Genomic DNA, 22,813 nt, shown 5'->3' on the forward strand with positions numbered 1-22,813 from the left:
GGGAGCAAGGTCTGGACTGTAGGGAGGGTGCTCGAGAAGTTTCAGTCCTGTCGTGGTCAAATATTCGGTGCAGGCTTTGGCGCGGTGAGCTGCAGCATTATCGTGATGAAGGTACCAGGTGTCCATTCTTGACTTTGGCCGCAGGTTCTTCATAGATCCAATGACTTTAGGCAGGCATTGTTCAGTATACCACTTAGCTGTGACTTTCTTCTGCGTGTCCAAAATGACACGTTCCACAATTCCACTCGATTTGAAAAATACAGCTATCATTTTCTTCTTTACAGATCGGGATTTTCTGACAATTACGGGCGTGTCGTCATCATCAAAGACCCAAACTTTGTTTTGAGCCTTGGTCGGCAGATCGTAATAGTACAGCCAAGTCTCGTCACCTGTCACGATGTTGTTCACATACCGAGATTGTCCCTTATCAAACTTTTTTAACATCTCCCGGCACCAAGTCACACGTCGTGTCATCTGCTCTTCAGTCAGTTGATGCGGCACCCAGAGAGAACAAAGTTTCTTCACGTGCAAATGATCTTGCAGAATCGAACGAATTGCTGGTGCATTTAGGCCCAAAGTATCCTCTATCTGTTGGTAGGTCACTCGCCTGTTTTCGTCAAGCATTTTCCTCACAGCAGTAACGTTTTCCTCCGTAACTGACGTTCGTGGCCTTCCCGGCCTCTCAGAATCCTCCAGAGTGAAATTTCCCCTTTGGAATTCTCTATACCACCTGAATATCGTTGTACGATGTGGACAAATCATCATCTAGTGCAAGAGTCATTTCTTCTAAGCACTGGTCTATGGTTAAACCACGCACGAAATTATACCGCAAAACTGTCCTTATCTCATTTCGTGACCACGATGCCATCGCAAGCACTTTACACTCTCACTACTAATGAATAACTGAGCCCATCGACTTGGCACGGCGGCTACTATGCACGTATGAACATGTCTCAACATGCAGCAACAAGCAGCTTCCTGTGATTCATTGTTGTGTCATATTGCAAAACTTTCCTAGTACCCTTTGTAGCTCATTGAAAAATTATCTTTTAAAAGTTATCAACACGAGAAGAATCAAGATAAAAAATTAAAACTTGCAGTTATGGAAAAAGTGAATGCATGCAGCTTGTGGTAATCAGAAATTCAAATCGATGCTGTATATTAAAATTAAATTTATCAAGTTAAAAAAAAGTTTGCCCTGCATGGTTCACTTAGGTAACTGAAAAATTAATGGCAGGTTTTGAAAGAAAAACACTGCATGATATAGGCGCCTCCGTAGCCAGGTGGGAAGGAGCAGCAGTGCGTAGCACATGCTTCTTGATTAGACCTGGGTTCGAGCCCGTCACCACCAAATACGGAGGATGCGGGAAGGTCAAGGAATGATCACCGCATTTCTCGGAGCAATATGGCCTTAGTTGCTAATGCTCCTAAAAAAAAAAAAAAAACCAAAACACTGCATGATATAGAAGCTAAAATTTATTGCACATCAGCTTCTACTCTTAAAAAAATTTTTTTACAAAAAGTAAGCAGCAGCACAGTACTACATTTCATGTTAGATATAGAGGTACATGGAGATGAAAGGAAAAATAATAAATAAACTTAATACTTAAAAATGAGAATTGATATTAAATGTTGAAAAAAATTGAGTTATAGATTTTTAAAAACAATTATACTGCAGGAGTTCTTGATTATCTCACTTTCTGATATGCTAACCATCATATTTATTGGCAAAAGGGGGATGCAGTTATTTGCATACTGTGTTGGTTTGTAATGATAATGTACAACAGATTCATGGTACTGTCACTGTGGTTACCCTATAAGTGGGACAGTTACAATATTATAGCTATGCTGTTTGCTATTTCAACACAGGAAAGGAGTATACCTCAGTTTCTCAATGACATGTTGGCTTTTATTACTTCAGAGTGAATGATAGATACTTCTCCGCTGACCGGGCTAGCCAGGTAGGTAAAGTGCCTGCCTGCCTGGCAACCCAAAGGTCACGGGTTCGAATCCGGGCTTGGATCAGAGTAAAATACAAAAACTTTGGGAGGTGCATTATGGCCACAGAAGCTGATGCGCTAACAAAAGAAAAAGGAAAAGAAAGAAAAGATACTTCTCCACCATTTCTGCTTGTCCTAGTTGATACTGACATGTTTTATAGTTTTAAATAGTATATTTTTATTATATGCTTTACCAACTAAAATGGCTATTTATATAACAAGAAGTGTGACTGGCAGCCATCCAGTTAAAGGGTGAGACTATTAAAAAATAGTCTCACTATTATGAGGGTGAGACTATTAAAAAATAAAATTCAAACTCAGAAAGCATTAGAACAATGTTTCTCAAACTTGTGATAATTGTATACGCCTTCTCAGGCAAAGATAATTTGGGGGTAGTTTTAATAATACCATTTTATCTAGACTAGATCAAATACAGTACAATATATGGCATTTATTTATTGATATATAATAAAAATTTTACAATATTCCATATACAGAAATAATAATTCAAAAAAATGGACGTATTAATAAAAAATCAACAAACATTGTGACAGGACAGCATACATATATATATTGTGGATTCATACTAGTCTGAAATTAAAGTATACATGTTAGCTAGTGAAGAAAGCATATTTTTAATACTTACTATTTTGGTATTAAAATGTATAAATTGAAATGAAGTTTAAATTGTTATGTACAAAGCACTTTTTTTTTATGTTTTACCCGACAACTTACAACATTCGCTGAGCAATAAAGGGTTTAATCAATTTCACAAAGCACACTTTTTGAAAAGAGTACTTCATTGGCATTCTAAAATTAACCTAATTACTATTCATACATACAACACAGTAGAATTCACTTGCAGAAAGGGGAGACAACAAGCAGTAAACAAACAGCATAATGATCAAGTGATTACTTCACACGGATATCAGTTAAAATGTTGCTTGGGGCACTATATGTAAACAACATATACACACACAGTGAGCTAATATGAATATACCAGATCATTTAAGAGTGTAGTCCAATAAAACTAGAAGGGGGGAAGAAAACCCAAAAAATCATGGATTATAGTGCTCTATCATCATTTATGATTCAATAAACTGAAATTGTGATTCTAATAGAGAAGAGCTTTTGCACACTACAACTTATAATGGGTTTGGTTTTCAGGTTTTGATTCAATAAAGTGGCTGATTCATTTAACCAGTTATTCCTATAAGTGGGTTCCACTGTATTAAATATTAATGAATTGTTTTCTGCAGCTAAAAAATCTATGATAAAGTAAAATAAATTCTGCTGTGTACTTTTTAAAACCCTTTTGCATACCCCTGGGGGTATGTGTGCCACACTTTGGGAAACACTGTATTAGAAGATTAAAATCTTATGGAATTAGTTGATGTAATGTCACACCATCAGAAATAGGATTTAAATCAGAGTATTTTGCCCTAAGCTACAGAAATGGGTATGGTGTCTGTCTCTAATCCCTTTGGTGGGTTGAGCTCTGAAGGGAACTCCTCCCACTAGGTGGTGTCAGAAAATATTCTGAAATGCCAGGAAAGAAAAACTACTTGTCTGAACAGTATCAAAAGAAACAGGATAAGGATCAGGTTGTTAAAACAAAGGAGACTAAGAAAAGAACAGGGGACTGAAACCTAAAAGATCAGAATGTAAAGGAAAAAGTGCAAGTGAAAAGAAGAGTTGCTGCCATGGAAAGTAGTGAAAGTTCAGAAGAATCTTTTTCTTATAACAAAACTGAATCTATGTTATTTAAAAGTAACTTCAGTGTTACTCATCTTCCTCTTGTTCAATTTGGAAGTGTGTCTCATAATATATCTGATGATAAAATATGTGGAAGTTGTCTCGGGTAGAGATATTTTTTTACCAGACATGCAGTATATATTAAAATAAGATCAAATCGATGTATGCCATGCTCAGAAGAGTGATTAGAGCTGAATGAAGTATAAAAGGCTGCTGTGCAAACATGTTATACACATGTCTATTTCTCCCCATCTTAACTTTTTATTACTACTTAGCAACACTTAGCTACTACTTAGCAGAAGCCTGAGGCTTATGCTGCACCAGCCAAAAAAAAAATTCCTGAGTTACCCTGAGAGAGAGAGAGAGAGAGAGAGAGAGAGAGAGAGAAGTAGAAGGGAATCACTAAGAAAGAGAAGAAGAATGATATCAAGCTGAGGATCCTGGTCTCTGGAGTTTGGCATATAAGTGTGACTAATGCTACTGCTAAGAATTATCTGTTATCCAGGCAAAGATTTGTCCTGTTAGGCATAACCCATGCCTGTAGGATAGTTTCCATAGAGGAACTTCAAGTTTATCTGGCAAGTTACCAGTTGACTTTGCTTGTCATCAAGTTAGGTCTTTCTTATCTTGCTGAGCAGGGCATTTCCAAGCAGAGGTCTTGGGAGTCAGGTCATACCTGGTTGGCACAGTTGACCATTACAGATTTCATTTCAGCCAGAACAAGAGGTGATTAAATTATAACAGCATTGCTGGACCCCAGAGGGCTCACATCTGGTGAGTATGGGCTTGGCACACCCAGGGTCCTGAGCTGGATATCATCACTCTTCTTTTTCTTGGTGATTTCCCCCCCCCCCTCTCTCTCTGTGGGTACTTCAGAAATTTTTTTTTTGGCTGGTGCGGCATAAGCCTGAGGCTTCCTTGCACCATATGGCTAATAATAATAATTCTGACAGAGGAGGAGAGGCATATTTATTCCTGTCTCTCGTGACATCGGTTAGTTATAAAAACTGATGTTTGAAATGCATGGTTGTTTCCTGTTGACTAGGTGTAACCTGAGATTTAAGTTACGTAAGCTGGGCTTTATAAAGATGACAAGATGTCCTTGTGGGGAACCTGAGTTAGTCATGTTGACCCTTGAGAGCTCAGCTTAAAAGTGGGATTAGCCTTCTTACAATTGACAAAGACGAAGGAAAATAAAACAATAAATGTTAATTCACTTAAGTATTTTAACAAGTTTTTTAAAAAGGTTTTCTTGAGAAGAGAGCAGTGGACTTGCCTTTTTACAGCAGGGACATTAACTCCTTTGCATAGAATCATTCCCTGCTCAAAGGCTAAGAAATGTAGCTCTCTAAAAAGGTGACTTTACTGCATTATTGAAGTTTATTCATTTTTTACTTTACTAACATTTGTTTAAATTTGAAATTGTAAATTAAGAATTAAAATATGACTTTATTACAATTTCAAATTAATTTTAAATGGTTAGGCTTCATAGGAAAGCTATGCATAGGAGACAATTTACTTCAGCTCCATGGATGCAGTGGTGCATTAAAATAGTATGGCAAAAGCTGTAATTAACAGGGTTGGATCACACATACACTTGATATTTTTGCAATAATTTTTATCACTTTTTATATATACATTGGTGTTTCCATAATTTTATTACTGAACATAGTATAGTATCTCTTATTTCATATGTTAAATATGTCTGTCACTAACCTCACTGGAAACAACTGTCTTCAAATATCTTCACAGAAAAGGTATACAGCATTGTGAGAGCTTCTGAGTTGCAACTTTATGGGTCCTTTGTACTGAATTCACTTGTTTTGGCAGTGCCAAGTTCAATGACTAAAACATATACCAGTTATTCTGCCCTCACGAAAATTTTATCTTAGATCAAAATGTCCTGCATACACTTGGCACATCAAATAAGTAAAATATTTAACTACAAAACAGTTTACATTTTTAGTGTTTATATATATACTGTATATATTTTAATAAAGATGTACTACCTGATGACTTCAAAGTGTAGGTCTTGTATTCTGCATAATAATCTTCCAGTCTTGTGTGACGCTCAATTTTCTCTTTGAGAATGTCTTGTTTATTAAAAAATATAATAAAACCAGAGTCACGAAGAAATCTGGAGAAAATAATAATAGAAAAAAAATTTACATTTCCAAATGACTAAGCCAGCTGCAAACTGTCACAATTAGCTAACTACAAAATATTTCTTGGCTAAATTATGCGATGATTACATATCTATGATGATTTCACTGTCTTAAATATTTTACTTATCTCTATCCTTTTTTTTACTCTCTATCCTTTCTATATACATTGTATTCCCCAAATTCCAGTTCCGCATTACTTATATCGACGTGGTGTCACACAGATATAAGGAATGCAGAACTGGAATTTGGGGAATACAATGTACAAAGGGTACTAGGAAAGTTTTGCAATATGACGCAACAATGAATCACAGGAAGCTGCTTGTTGCTGCATGTTGAGACATGTTCATACGTGCATAGTAGCCGCCGCGCCAAGTCGATGGGCTCAGTTATTCATTAGTAGTGAGAGTGTAAAGTGCTTGCGATGGCATCGTGGTCACGAAATGAGATAAGGACAGTTTTGCGGTATAATTTCGTGCGTGGTTTAACCATAGACCAGTGCTTAGAAGAAATGACTCTTGCACTAGATGATGATTGTCCACATCGTACAACGATATTCAGGTGGTATAGAGAATTCCAAAGGGGAAATTTCACTCTGGAGGATTCTGAGAGGCCGGGAAGGCCACGAACGTCAGTTACAGAGGAAAACGTTACTGCTGTGAGGAAAATGCTTGACGAAAACAGGCGAGTGACCTACCAACAGATAGAGGATACTTTGGGCCTAAATGCACCAGCAATTCGTTCGATTCTGCAAGATCATTTGCACGTGAAGAAACTTTGTTCTCTCTGGGTGCCGCATCAACTGACTGAAGAGCAGATGACACAACGTGTGACTTGGTGCCGGGAGATGTTAAAAAAGTTTGATAAGGGACAATCTCGGTATGTGAACAACATCGTGACAGGTGACGAGACTTGGCTGTACTATTACGATCTGCCGACCAAGGCTCAAAACAAAGTTTGGGTCTTTGATGATGACGACACACCCGTAATTGTCAGAAAATCCCGATCTGTAAAGAAGAAAATGATAGCTGTATTTTTCAAATCGAGTGGAATTGTGGAACGTGTCGTTTTGGACACGCAGAAGACAGTCGCAGCTAAGTGGTATACTGAACAATGCCTGCCTAAAGTCATTGGATCTATGAAGAACCTGCGGCCAAAGTCAAGAATGAACACCTGGTACCTCCATCACGATAATGCTACAGCTCGCCGCGCCAAAGCCTACACCGAATATTTGACCACGACAGGACTGAAACTTCTCGAGCACCCTCCCTACAGTCCATACCTTGCTCCCTGCGACTTTGCACTGTTCCCGCATGTGAAAATGAAGCTAAAAGGGAGGCGGTTTTCCAGTGATGAGGACCTTCTACGGGCTTGGGACAACGAGTGTGCTTTACTCCCTAGTGAAACTTGGCAGAACTGGTTTAAAGATTGGTTTCGGAGGATGGAGAGGTGTATTGAATGTAGAGGAAATTACTTTGAAAAAATTAAATAAACAAAGCTGTATTGCAAAACTTTCCTAGTACCCTTTGTATATAGAAAGGATAGACAGGACAGGAGGGGAGGAGGGGTTATGCTATTAATTAAGAAACACATAAAGTCAAAGGAAGTGAAGCCAGTTGACATCGATGGACAGGGCAGTGTCGAGTCAGTTTGGTGTGACATAAGCATAGGGAAATCAAAATTGAGAGTAGGAGTGTGCTATAGGACTAATGACTCTGATGAGTATAATAATATATTGTACAAGGAAATAGAGTGGGCCAGTAAATCAGAGAGTCTTATAATGGGGGATTTTAATTTCCCAGATATTGACTGGAATTTGTGGGTTGGTCACTCGCACACTAGCAAGGCTTTTGTGGATTTATTGGATGATTGTTTTCTACATCAGCATGTTCGTGAGGCAACAAGAGGGAGCAATACTCTTGATCTGATAATCAGTAGTGATTCTTCATGCATTAAGAACCTGCAGATAAATGAACCACTAGGTGGCAGTGATCACAGTGTGTTGAAGTGGGATTTACTCAAGGAGGTAACTACCATCAGAGGTAAAGGGAAGGGCTTTTGTTTTCGTAAAGGCGACTATGATGGTCTGAGACAGTATTTAAATTCTATACAGTGGGACCAACTGATGATGTTACCAACAGCAAACTCAAAATGGGAAGCATTCAAGGAACTAATCTTGGTGGCTACCAGGCTTTACATACCAACTAAGAAATATTGTTCAAGGTTTAGGCCTAAATGGTTGTCAGATGGACTAATGAGACATGTGGCAGAGAAGAAAAATGCATGGGATACATACAAATTAATGGGTGACATGGAAGCCTATGATAGATATAAGTTGGTCTGTAACCAAGTCACAAAGGAGATTAGGCAGGCAAAGGCAGACTACGAAAAATCCTTGGCAAAGGATGCAAAGAAAAACAGAAAGGAGTTCTTTACATACTTGAACTCGAGAAGGAAAGGGATGAATCAGATTGGTCCACTGGATATTGATGGTTCAACAGTTGAGGATCCTGCTCAGGTGGCTAACAATCTAAACGAGTATTTTGCATCTACATTCACGCATGAGGAGTTATTCAGGAAGGAGAATGATGTAGGTAAAGTAAACATTGGCAGTGAGCTGGATGATTTTGTAATAACCGAGAGGAAAGTGGAGGAGAGATTGTTGAGGATAAACATAAAAAAGGCACCTGGGGTGGATGGGATCTATCCAGTTATATTAAAGGAGGCAGCAAAGGAAGTATGCAAACACCTAGCCATAATTATGAGAACTTCTTTGGACTCAGGGGAGGTACCCATAGACTGGAGATGTGCAAATGTAACCCCAATTCACAAAGGAGGATCAAAGGCTGACACAAGTAATTATAGACCTGTTAGTTTAACTTCTGTTCCAGGTAAATTAATGGAGGCACTGGTTAAAGAAGCACTGCAGGATCATCTAGACAAGAATTCAGTTATAGCTCAGACGCAGCATGGTTTTGTTAAGGGCAGGTCTTGCCTGACCAATTTGATTGGATACTATGATGTAGTCACAAAAGAACTGGATGCAGGGAATAACTTTGATATTATATATTTGGATCTTAGAAAGGCTTTTGATACTGTTGCACATGGAAGACTGCTGCACAAAAAATGGAGCAGTGTGGCATTGGAGGCAAATTGCTGCTATGGATAAGGGGATGGTTGAGTGGCAGAAGACAGAGAGTGGTAATCAATGGACACTGCTCAACGTGGACTAATGTTATTAGTGGAGTTCCTCAAGGTTCAGTGTTGGGTCCATTGTTGTTTTCGGTGTTTATGAATGATATTGATGATGGGATATCAAGTTTAATGTCTAAGTTTGCAGATGATACAAAGGTTGGCAGGGTCGTTAAGGACACTACTGACGCTATGCTGCTGCAACAGGATCTGGAAAGGTTGAACAGATGGGCTGAGAGGTGGCAAATGAAGTTTAACATTGACAAATGTAAAATACTACATATGGGTAACAGTAACCCCAGAGCAATGTATCAACTCTGCGGTACTACACTGACAGTGGTGGAGAATGAAAAGGACCTGGGGGTAATTGTGCAGGCAGATATGAAGTTCTCTGAGCAGTGCAGACGAGCTGCAAGAGTAGCTCATGGTGTCTTGTCAATGATATACAGGAATTTTTCTAGCAGGGATAAGGAGGTGATTATTCCCTTGTATAAGGCAATGGTTAGGCCACATCTTGAGTACTGTATACAGGTCTGGAGGCCTCATTTCAAGAAGGATGTAGAGCTGCTGGAACGGGTACAGAGAAGGGCAACAAGATTAGTAAATGGAACAAAGGGTTGCTCTTACGAAGAAAGGCTTAAGTTTTGCAAATTACAGAGTCTGGAGACTAGGCACCGGCGAGGTGATCTGATAGAGGTGTATAAGGCTTTGAATGGTTTGAGCATGCTCAATGCCAATGGGATTCTTCATCTTTCTCAGAATAATCACCTCAGAGGGCATAAATTCAAATTGAGGAAGGACGGATGTCGGATAGATGTGCGGAAATTTGCCTTTGGCCAGCGGGTGGTTGGTTGGTGGAACCGACTTCCATCACTTGTTGTTGAAGTTGATAGCCTAAACAAATTTAAAGCTCAACTGGACAGGTATTTCGAACGAACGGAGGGGTGAAATGGGAGAGGGTTTTTTTTTTTTTTTGGCTGATGCTGAATAAGCTTGCTTTCTTGCATCATATGCCTCTACTAATGCTAATGCTAAATGCTTATTGTATAGCAATTCCTGCATACTAATTCCATAAAATGGCATTCAATTTGTACATGGATTTTTCACAAAACACCATGTTTACTTTTATATAAATAAGTCTGCCATTAAAATTTGAAATCAAATTTAATACATTATAGATTTCTAGTTACAGATTTCTCCAGAACAATTAGAATGCAAGACTGCACTCATTCATCCATGGTCCCTGACCCACCAACCATCAATCTCCGGCGCCTCCGTAGTAACGTGGGAAGGAGCAGCAGCGCGTAGCACACGCTTCTTGATTAGACCGGGGTTCGAGTCCGTCACCACCAAATACGGAGGATGCGGAAAGGTCAGGGAATGACCACAGCATATCCCGGAGCAATATGGCCTTAGTTGCTAATGCTCCTAAAAAACAAACAAAACAAAACAAAAAACCATCAATCTGGTTATACAAAATTTCCATGCTTTTTGTATGAATGGGACAGCAGTGAACATTGAATACAAAATGTTTCATATTAAATGTTTCTGGTACCAGAAACATCTAACATGAAATTTCGATTCACATGATAGTTCTATTACAGGCAACCCTCGTATAACACAATACTTCTACAACATGGTTTTGCTCTAACACGATTGATAAATTGCGGCAATCCTCGTGCAACACGGTACTTATATAACACGGTTAGAGAATTTCGGTAAACCTTGCATAACAGAGTATTTTTGAGCTTTTGTGTGGGGAAAACCCTGCTATTATGTTGGATGTAATTTTCAACGTTTCCACTCTTTTTGAATCCCTGCTGTTGACTTGCTAGTCAAAAAAAAATTATTGAGAAATCCATGTATTTTATTTTGTTGGGAAATTCCCGTGTTACATTCTGTGCTACTGAACTTGTGGAAAAATCTAGATTTCAAAGTTTTATTACTACTGGATAGTACACCAGGCCATCCAAACATTGAACTTATGTTCCTACTGCCACAGTTGTACTGGATTAATACTTCTTTCATTCAGCCATTAGATTAAGGCATATTCACCCTTAAAACTCAATCCATCAGAAAATCGTTACAATGGATTTTGGAAAAAATTGATTCCAAATCTATTGAAGTAATGGAGGCATGGAAACATTTCCAAGTTGTGGACTGTATCAGAATCATAGTTTTATCACTGAAAGAAGTAAAACTGTCAACGTTAAATGCATGTGGAAAAATGTATGGCCAGAGTCAGTTCATTTCAGGAAATATGATCGAACAGGCAGAAAATGGAATCAGTGTAATAGCAGAACTTGTTACATCGGTAGGAGGGGAAGGTTTTATTGATATGAATACTGTGCCTTCATGGCTAGCACAGTTGATAGAATAGCCAGCCCTCCTCCCCACACCAGCTGGAAAAGACCCGCATTCAAATCATGTTGAAGGGAGGAATTTTTATGGGTCTTTTTCACGTGGCTGAGTTAATCGGGCTTGGATGAGGGTAGCATGGTTTTTTTCTCTCCTGGAAACTTGGTTTTTTGTCCAGAAAAACAGAAAATTGACCTCAGGACACTCAATTTATAGACAATATATGCAGAGCAACATGGCCTTAGTCGCTGATGCTCCTAAAAAAATAAAATAAAAATAAAAATAAAAAGATATGATTACTGAAGACTTTGAAGAATTACTAGTAGAAAAAGAGGCTGGTGAGGCAGATTTGGTCGAAATGGCATTGGAGGAAAATCATATCAATTCAGAAGATTGATAGTGCAGGCGAAATTCTAAACTTACAAATTTTACACTGAAAAGCATACGGGAAGGCATAAAGTTAGCCGAGCAATTAGGACCTTATTATTTGAATGAAAGGAGCCCAAAGTTCAAAATGGAGCTTCAAAAATTTTGCATTTTTAGCATTTAGCATTAGTAGAGGCATTTGATGCAAGAAAGCAAGCTTATGCAGCATCAGCCAAAAAAAAAAAAAAAACCCACTTCCACTTCACCCCTCTGTTCGTTCAAAATACCTGTCCAGCTGAGCCTTAAACTTATTTAGGCTATCAACCTCCACCACAAGGGATGGAAGTCTGTTCCACCAACCAACCACCCGCTGGCTAAAGGCAAATTTCCGCACGTCTATCCTACATCTGTCTTTCCTCAATTTGAATTTATGCCCTCTCAGGTGATTTTTCTGAGCAAGAGGAAGAATCCCATCAGCATTGAGCATGCTTAAACCATTCAAGGCTTTATACACCTCTATCAGATCACCTCGCTGGTACCTAGTCTCCAGACACTGTAATTTGCAAAACTTAAGCCTTTCTTCGTAAGAGCACCCCTTTGTTCCATTCACTAATCTTGTTGCCCTTCTCTGTACTCGTTCCAGCAGCTCTACATCCTTCTTGAAATGAGGCCTCCAGACCTGTATACAGTACTCTAGGTGTGGCCTGACCATTGCCTTATACAATGGAATAATCACCTCCTTATCCCTGCTGGAAAAATTCCTGTATATCATTGACAATACTCCATGAGCTACTCTTGCAGCCCGTCTGCACTGCTCAGAGAACTTCATATCTGCCTGCACAACCACCCCCAAGTCCCTTTCATTCTCTACCACTGTCAGTGTAGTACCACAGAGTTGATACGTTGCTCTGGGGTTGCTGTTTCCCATGTGTAGTACTTTACATTTGTCAATGTTAAACTTCATTTGCCACCTCTCAGCCCATCTGCTCAACCTTTCCAGATCCTGTTGCAGCAGCATAGTGTCAGTAGTGTCCTTGACAACCCTGCCAACCTTTGTATCGTCTGCAAACTTGGATATTAAGCTTGATATACCATCATCAATATCATTTATAAATACAGAAAACAATAATGGACCCAACACTGAGCCCTGAGGGACTCCACTAATAACATTAGTCCACGATGAGCAGTGTCCATTGATTACCACTCTCTGTCTTCTCCCCCTCAACCACCCCTTTATCCATAGCAGCAATTTGCCTCCAATGTCACACTGCTCCAATTTGTGTAGCAGTCTTCCATGTGCAACAGTATCAAAAGCCTTTCTAAGATCCAAGTATATAATATCAAAGTTATTCCCTGCATCCAGTTCTTTTGTGACTGCATCATAGTATCCAATCAAGTTGGTCAGGCAAGACTTCCCCTTAACAAAACCATGCTGTGTCTGAGCTATAACTGAAGTCTTGTCTAAATGATCCTGCAGTGCTTCTTTAACCAGTGCCTCCATTAATTTTCCTGGAACAGAAGTTAAGCTCACAGGTCTATAATTACTTGTGTCAGCCTTTGATCCTCCTTTGTGAATTGGGGTCACATTTGCACATTTCCAGTCTATGGGTACCTCCCCTGAGTCCAAGGAAGCTCTCATAATTATGGCTAAGGGTTTGCTTACTTCCTTTGCTGCCTCCTTTAATATAACTGGATAGATCCCATCCACCCCGGGTGCCTTTCTTGTGTTTATCTTCAACAGTTTCTCCTCCACTTTACTCCCAGTTATTTCAAGATTCTGTAGCTTACTGCTAGAGTTGAATACACCTCTGACATTCCCCTTGCTGAATAACTCCTCATGTGTGAATGTCGATGCAAAATATTCATTTAGTTTGTTAGCTACCTGAGCAGGATCATGAACAGTTGACCCATCAATATCAAGTGGACCAATCTGATTCATCCCCGTCCTTCTAGAGTTTACATAAGTAAAGAACTCTTTGCTGTTTTTCTTTGCATCCCTTGCAAAATACTTCCATACAATGAAATTCACAAAGATTTATCAAGCAAAAGAAAACAAACCCAGATTACTAATTTTTTAAAGAGAGCAGAAGATACACGAAATCTAGAATGGTGTATTTTTGTTAGCTTTTGAAACATAACCCCCTTTTTGTACTTTTTCTTAGTCCCGTATAACACAGTTTTGCACAAGACGACATTTTACAAGGAATCTAAGAAGTGTGTTATATGAGGGCTAGCTGTACTTCCATTTCCTATATAACTGGACTTGATGAAACAGTTCATGAAAGCCTTAGATAAAGATGGAGATTCTTTCAAATGTCTATGTGGTAAATTCCCTACACTTTCAGAAGTAAAAGTTAATTAACAAATTTTTAGAAAGTAATAAGGATTAAATTATTATTCCTAGTGGCAAATGATGCAAGAAAGCAAGTTTATATATCAACCAAGAAGAAAGACTTCTCACATCACCTGTCCAACCCTCTAATATGTAGTTCTTCCTTAAATTTATTGAAGCTACCCATTTCCACAACACCAAATGGAAATTTATTCTCTAATGATTAACTACTTGCTAACTAAAAGCAAATTTCTACACAAGTATTCTGCAACACCCTTCCTCAATTTAAATTTGCATCTTCATATGTGTTGTCTAAGCAAGATGAAGGATAGCATTAGCATTTAGCTTACTTAATTCTTTCAAAGCCTTAAATATTTCAACCAGATCTCCTCACAGGTGCCTAGTTTCCAGATGCTGCAATTTTCAGAACTGAAACCTTTCTTGGAAGAATATACCCTTTTGTATACCTCACTAATTTTGCTGCCCTTCGCTACACCATTCTAATAGATCCACATTCTTCCTAAAATGAGGCTTCCCGACCTGTACGGTACTCAAGATATGGCATAACTTTTACCTTTTACAAAGAAATAATTAAGTCATTATCCCTGCTGATAAAATTCCTGTATATCATTGACAAAACCCAGTGAGCTGTCCTAGCAGCTTGTCTGACTGCACAATTACCCCCAAAACTTTTTTTGTTATTCACTACCCTGAGTGTGGTACCACATAACTGGTATGTTATTCTGGGATTACTGCTACCCATATGAAATACTTTGAATTTGTTAATGTTAAACTTCTGAACCCATCTACCTATTTTATAGGTGTTGTTACAGTAGCATACTCTGTTACTGTCATTAACCACCCTCCCAATCTTTTTTGCATTTTCTAATACACTTAAACATTAAGTCCAATATGTCTTCATGAGTATCATTAATAAATATTGAAACACAGCAATGGGCCCAGTAAACAACATCCTCAAATTCAAAAAGTTAGATTATAATTGATTGTCAGTCAGTAAGTTTTGTACAACTCTCAGTAATTCTTGTTAATATTAATTATTGTGAGTTACATTTATAAAGCATTTTTTTGCTGAACATGTGGGAACATACACTGACAGACTCATCAATATCACTTTCTTTGCTGCAGCATATGAATAACAAATGCAAAAATGTGCCGCAATAATGATCATTCAAATAGAATTTACCAACGAGCATAGAATTTTATGAAAACTGAATTGAAAGAATATGTAGTTTCACCAAAAAATTCTTTCAATGAACCTATTAGAATTTGCTTATATACTACTCTTGATAGAACTATGATTTCTTACTGGAGACATCATTTTCCCAAGTGCAAATCTAGTGTCAAAAACAAATCTCATTCAGTAGGCCTTGGCATGCTACAGCTGACAGAATTACGAATGCTGACTTGTGGTAAGACTGCATGTGCTGTTGACAAGGCTAATGCTATCTGCCACAAAATAGGAGATTGTCTAGGGCATCACAAATTCTAAACACACTTAGGTAAAATTATCTGTAATCCAAATAAAAATACAAAAACTTAGCTTAATGAAGGGAGGACTGATGACAGTTAAAAGAAAACTTTGTTGAGAAAGAGTTTTTATTAAAACAACACATTTTTCTTCTGCAAGTACTTATTAAAAAATACTAACACACATCTAAGGGCATATTTAGGTTTTGGATACCCTTACTGTAACCCTGGTTGTTACCTATCTTAATTTGTATCATGATATAGTGTATACTATTTGATGGAAGGCTTATTTTCAGCCTCCAGACTTAACATTAGTAGAGGCACGATGCAAGAAAAGTTAAGACTCAGCATGGGTTTGTTAAAGGGAGGTCTTCTCTGACCAGTTTGATTGGATATGATGTGGTCACAGAGGAACTGAACGCCAAAAATAATATTGATACTGTTGACCTGGAAAGACTGCTATACTAATTGGAGAGGTATGGCATTAAGGGTAAGTTGCTACAATAGATAAAGGGATGGTTGAGCGGGAGATGACAGAGAGTGGTAATCAATGGACACTGCTCTTCATGGACAAATGTTATTAGTGGAGTTCCCCAGGGTTCAGTGTTGGGCACATTGTTGTTTTGTATATTTATCAATGATAGTGATGAAGGTATATCAGGTTTAATGTCCAAGTTTGCAGATGATACAAAGGTTGGCAGGGTTGTTAACGACAGTAGAGACAGTATGCTACTGCAACTGGATCTAGATAAGTTGGGAAAATGGGCTGAGAAGTGGCAACTGAAGTTTAATATTAACAAATGCAAAGTACTGCATATGGGTAGCAATAACCCAAGAGAAATGTACCAACTGTGTGGTACTACACTCATGGAAGTGGAAAGTGAAAAAGACATGGGGTAATTGTGCAGTCAAATATGAAGTTTGATGAGCAGTGCAGACAGGCTACCAGGGCAAGTCATGAAGTCTTGTCAATAATATATAGAAATTTTGCTAGCAGGGACAGGGAGGTGATTATCCTGTTATACAAGGCAATGGTCAGGCCACACCTAGAGTACTGTGTACAGGTCTGGATGCCTCATTTTAGGAAAGATGTAGAGTTGCTAGAATGAGTACAAAGAAGGGCAACAAGGTTGATGAGGGGAACAAAGCGGTGCTCTTACCAAGAAAGGCTTAAATTCTGCAAATTGCAGTGCCTGGAGAGTAGGCACCTGCAAGGTGATCTGATTGAGGTGTATAAGGCCTTGAGTGGGTTGAGCAAGCTGATCGCTGATGAGATTCTTCTTCCTCTTGCTCAGATTAAGAACCTGAGGGGGCATAGATTCAAATTGAAGAAAGACAGTTGTAGAATAGATGAGGAAATTTGCCTTTAGCCAGCGGGTAGTTGATTGGTGGAACAGACTTTCACCTTTTGTTGTGGAAGTTGATAGCCTAAATAAATTTAAGGCTGAGCTGGACAGCCATTTGGAATGAATGGAGGGATGAAATGGGAGTTTTTTTTTTTTTTTGGCCTATGCTGCATAAGCTTGCTTTCTTGCATTGTATGCCTCTACTAATGCTAAGAAAGCAAGCCTATGCAGCACCAGCCAAAAAAAAAAAAAAAACCCTCCCATTTCACCCCTCCATTCATTCCAAATTACCTGTCCAGCTCAGCCTTAAATTTACTTAGGCTATCAACTTCCATGATGCACTGAAATGTCATCCTTCAAGACTAACCACTCATTACAAGTAATGTTCTTAATGAACAAGGTTGCAAATCCATTAAAAATGTAACAACATGTTCACATTGAGCCCTTGAAACTCATGCTATAATAATGCTGAAACTTTCAGTGGATTCAAAGAAATTTTGAAGAATTAGTTAATCGGCAATCTTTTTAAACCATAATTTGCAATGTGTTTTTTTTATGAAAACCCCAAACACAAGGTATTTGAACCTATAGTACTTAGTACCGTGCATGGGCTGTAGGTTGAAAAGATGAAAGAAAATACAGTGGACCCCTGCTTTATGATATTAATCCGTTCCAGAGACACCATTGTATCATAATGTAAACCCAGTAACACATTATTTTTTGGTAATTCATTCCAAGACTTCAGAAGTTGAAATTTTTGCTATATAACTAAGCTATTTATCTCTTTAAAATTTGATTTTTATAATGGAAATTGTACATATTGATTAAAACTAATATATTGATTAAAGTACACAAAAAATCACTTTAACTAAAGGATGCAAAAACAAAACACCCATTCAACACATTTACAAATGCTGTTATTGGCTGAGAGGAAGGATCACGTGGTCTCGTCGGAAAGAATTGTAAGCCCATCAAAAAGTGAAATAAGTAGGCGCCAGTTAACAACATCGCTGGTTAGTAGAATCAGCTGCTTTATAGAATCAAATTTCAAAAAACCAAATGAAATCATTAAAATGCACTATACCTTCATCGTTATCATATGTTCGGTTATAAGAATCAGTTTTGAACACGTTTGTGATATTTTTCTAAAGCACAATTCTGGAGGGCTTTTCTGTTAGTGCAATCTATTATAGATTGGGTAGTAAACTCAATGTTATTGCATTTGCAATAATACCAATAGCTGTAATTCTGTGGGTTCTTATGTTATTATGGTGAAATGTGTTTCCTCTTCCATTAAAATCTTCAGTCATATAAAAAAACAAATTTTTGGAATCTTCTCTTCATTCCTATTTTTTAAGCTTCGTAAACTTGTTACTCTGTATCTCACTTGCGAATTTGTGTTAGTTGCAATTTGTATATGCTGTGGTCTTTGTTATTGATTGCTTATCTTTTTAATTTTACAACCCAATAGAAAAAGTCAGTGAACAGAAATATCAATTAGTTAGTATGTACATTTTACAGTATTAATTAAGCTATGTACATAAGTGTAAATTTATTTTTATTTTGCTAAACTGTAGAAAATATTCTGATTTTCACGTGCCATTTAATTTTGTTAATTCGAAAGGTAATAAAGTGTAAATTTGTGCTTTATATTTTTACTTTTATAGCCTGTGGAGGGGATTGCATCTGGTGAGTGTGTGCTTGGTGCACCCAGAGTCTGAGCTGGATATCTTCATTCTTCTCTTTCTGGTGATTCCCTTTTACTTCTGACTTGTTTTCTCTCTCTCTCTCTCTCAGGGTAACTCAAAATTTTTTTTGGCTTGTGCAGCAAAAACCTCGGGCTTCCTTGCACCATATGGCTAATAATAATAACATTTTTGATTATTAGAATTGAATTAAAATTCAATTCCCAAAGGTGATCACAATACCACATATCATATGGTGAACAGTATTTTATTATGGAGAGTCCATTGTAAAGTGATTTTATCGTACAGTGAACCAATCATAAAGTGGGAATCCACTGTACTTGTTGACATTAGACTTGAATTTCTGTAGATTGTAATTTTCAGGAAATACATATGAAGAAAGGTAGTTCCAAAAAATTGAAGTTGAGTGAATAAATGAGGAAGAACAAAAGTTGGTTCTGTGAGTTTGAAGTTGGACAGTAAAATGATGTTGACTGCTTGTGACACCTGTTCAGACTGTTTTGGAAGAAAGAGTGAGAATTACAGAAGCCAATTCAGAAGAACAGTGTGCATGGAAGTATCTGTAGAAAAGGCATGCAGTAGAAACAGGATGTCTATGAGACAGAGAGTGGAGAGACTGTTAGAGATGAGTCATTAATTAACCTAACTACCCTCTTTTTAATGGAATCTAGAAGCCTGAGAGAGGTTTTGGGGGCACTGCCCCAGATGTGGGAACAATTTAGGTAGAGTGTAATTGCAAAAGCCTCAGCATCTCAACTAGCTGGGTCTGTGTGACTAGAAAACGGAGGCAGCTGGAGTTGTGAACGTTAAAGTCAACAAGGAAAATTACCTCACTGTTAGGAAAGTTGGACTGGAGAGAGTCAAGTTTCAAAGAGTTTCATGGAGATTCCAAATTACTAAGTCTGACAGGGAATGTCAGAATGGTCATATTCACAAGTACCACCTTTGAAATGAAAGTAATCATACTACAAATAATTTGGTCAACTGAGATGAGCAGTGGTTGAATCAACCAATAACTGGTATTCTGTCAGAAAAAATGCATGGGGTTTGGCATACTATAAGTGGAAATGGACAACACTGAGATCTGAGACCATGTATATGATTTAGATCTTTTTGCAGATAAGTTTGTCCCATTAGTCCGACATTCGTGCTGTATTCAGAATGTAAAGATAATATAACATCTGATCTCAAAAGTAGTTTGAATGGAAATTAGCTTCAATAACATCATATTTTTACTTACCTGCTGCACCATACTTCCTCAAACAACCTTAAAGACTCATCCAGTCTGTTTGTTTCGTTGTCTTCTCTCACTTTAAGGTCAAATTCACTACTTGCTACCAAGAATAATATACCTGTTATTCCATCAAATACTTGGATCCACTTACGGCGTTCACATCGCTGCCCACCAACATCAAACATCCTATATTGAAAGGAAGAGCTTAACACTTGCTCTCAACCAAAATGAAATACAGCATAACAGATCTGATCAATTAATTTACTGTACACACAGGAGAATAAAGTTCAGCAGCATGTGAATAGAAACTTTCACTTGCTAATATTAAGAGTCATTCACAAATTATGTTAATATTACTCTATTTCGTTTACAAATTGTTAACATTAGTATTTCAACTTTTTTAATTCTCCATGACATGATATTTAACTGTTTGATCCCCCATTTTTTTTTTCATCTTAATAATTCTCATCCCTAGTATATAACGAAATAGTTAAAACTTTTTTTTTTTTTTGGAACCATCTGTCAAGTAACATTAGTGCAACTGTCTCCTCCAACCCAAAATATGCACAAATTAATTTGACTCCCCCCCCACTTCCCTTTGTGTGAAACTAGTTAGCTGATTTCCATGGCATTTTCTCCACAGAATTGCAGGACTTTTTCCTCTGAGTTATTTTAGATAAAGCATGAAAATCAGCAGTGGACACATTTGTATAGACATAATGCATGATAAGGACTACAAATACTAGCATACCACATGAAATGATTACATATGTGAATGGCCTCTTAAATATTATTATTATTATTATTAGCTACATGGTGCAAGGAAGCCTGAGGCTTATGCTGCACCGGCCAAAAAAAAAAACCCGAGTTACCCTGAGAGAGAGAGAGAGAGAGTCAAAAGTAGAAGGGAATCACCAAGAAAGAGAAGAATGATGATATCCAGCTCAGGACCCTGGGTGTGCCAAGCCCATACTCACCAGATGTGAGCCCCTCAAATATATACATATTGTTAACTCGGACTTGTGGAAATTTACCTCATTTTCTGTTTTATATACAGAATTTAACCTTAGTACTGCTTGTGTGCTCTGTGAAGAAATAAATACATCTAAAATTAAGGGTATGGCTAAGAATCTCCATGTTATTCCGGGCTTTTAAGACCACACAAAATGAAAGTTGGGCCACAAGCTTACATTTGTACAGACATACATTGGTTCTGTTCTGCTGAGTTTAGAGTGCATTAGCAAATCAGATCACATTGCACCACTATGTATATGCCTGTACAAAGTGTATGTGCCCAAGGACAAATTTGCATGTTATTCAGGCTGAAAACCCAGAATAACAGGAAAAAATCCTTCTCCCTCTGCCTGAGATTGGTTGAAGAGGAATTTAACAATTCCTCCAGTCATCGATGGGAACTGAACCCCGACTTCTCCAAACGAGTGACAAGTAGTGAAACTGCCATACTGTCATGAAGGATTAATATATTGATGTAATATCATCACTGAGATTAGAACTGAGACCATGTATTTTTGAGAGATTTAGATCTTTTCACAGATAAGTTTGTTCTGTTAGTCTTGACAATTCATGGTGTATTCAGAAGTAAGGAAAGGTGGCGAGGACATGCTGTATGAAGTAATGAATTTTTGGATATGGCATACACACAGCAAGAATATACCCACCTCCTTGACGTTACTAGACCTTGACAATGCCCCCACACACACACACTACATGGACTCCCTCCAGTCACTATTTGGCAGAATAGAGGCAGTGAGATTACACACTAGATGATCCAGAAGCCTCTTAGAGAGATTCCAATATGTTCAGTCGGTGGACTATCTAGCGGCCAGCCTACGAACATTTTTAGAGCTGTACCCCCAAAATGTAAGGAAGATTGGATCTCATCACGAAATCCATCATAACCTCAAAAGACATCAGTCATCATATTGCATGATGGAAGAGATGGGGGGGGTTGTTCAAACCCCCAATAAGCAAAGTGGTGGTACTGCCACGAGCGTCATCTAGCGCCTAGCATTGCCTGGTAACATAGAGCAAGACAGCATTAATCCGTGTAGTGTGGGTGCCATACCTTGACCTATTCTTACATTAGTTCACACATCTGGGTGGTCACCTGCAGTGTGCTAGATGCTGTATTTCAGGACTTATACATGGGGTTTATACCCAGGGTTACTAACAGTCCCACCATCATGAAGGTGCAAGAAGACAATTTGGCTGTTGCAGACCAACTGGACTTTGCCAAAATTAGATCCACTTGACTTGAGTGTCACCAGAATATCAGTTCTATCAGAGTTTTAGTCCCAGGTAGCAAGCACAGCTTGGCATACCCGAGGGTGCACACTATGATCTCCGTTGTCAGTGTGCCAATAAACACTAGATAGTATGAATCAGAGCTGTACTACTCAATATGTTCTACGTTGATAATAATATTAGTAAAATAATAAGAGGAGTTTACCTCAATATAGTGCATAGAACACTTCCGTATGATACCCTCCAGAAATTAAAACTTAAAAAACGAAAAAATCGACAACTTACCGGTACATTAGAGTAAAATATAAATAATTAAATAATCAATTTAACACAATTTAAAACAATTAAAAATCAAATTAACACAATTAAAAGAATCTAACGAAAAAATTCAAAACGATTTTCCTTCCTTAGGAAAGGAAACGATTTTCCTTCCTTTCCTTAGGAAAGGAAGGAAAATCGTTTTGAATTTTTTCGTTAGATTCTTTTAATTGCGTTAATTTGATTTTTAATTGTTTTAAATTGATTTGAATTGTGTTAAATTGATTATTTAATTATTTATATTTTACTCTAATGTACCGGTAAGTTGTCGATTTTTTCGTTTTTTCCATT

General features: G+C 37.9%; 1 protein-coding gene across 1 annotated transcript in view; it reads right to left on the reverse strand.

Moving 5' to 3' along the window:
• The window catches only part of LOC150089872 (guanine nucleotide-binding protein G(s) subunit alpha-like), a 114,272-nt gene that overhangs the window by 21,408 nt on the left and 70,051 nt on the right, over positions 1-22,813 (reverse strand). Inside the window, exons 8-9 of the mRNA XM_090390117.1 lie at positions 19,946-20,125; positions 5,765-5,892 (exon numbers count right to left, since the gene is read on the reverse strand). Of these exons, the coding sequence (XP_090246243.1) occupies positions 5,765-5,892; positions 19,946-20,125 (308 nt within the window). The remainder of the gene's footprint in view (positions 1-5,764; positions 5,893-19,945; positions 20,126-22,813) is intronic.

Source organism: Mastigoproctus giganteus, chromosome 2 (genome assembly GCF_048544385.1).
Source record: "Mastigoproctus giganteus isolate SK-2022 chromosome 2, ASM4854438v1, whole genome shotgun sequence".
Taxonomy (NCBI): Eukaryota; Metazoa; Arthropoda; class Arachnida; order Uropygi; family Thelyphonidae; genus Mastigoproctus; species Mastigoproctus giganteus.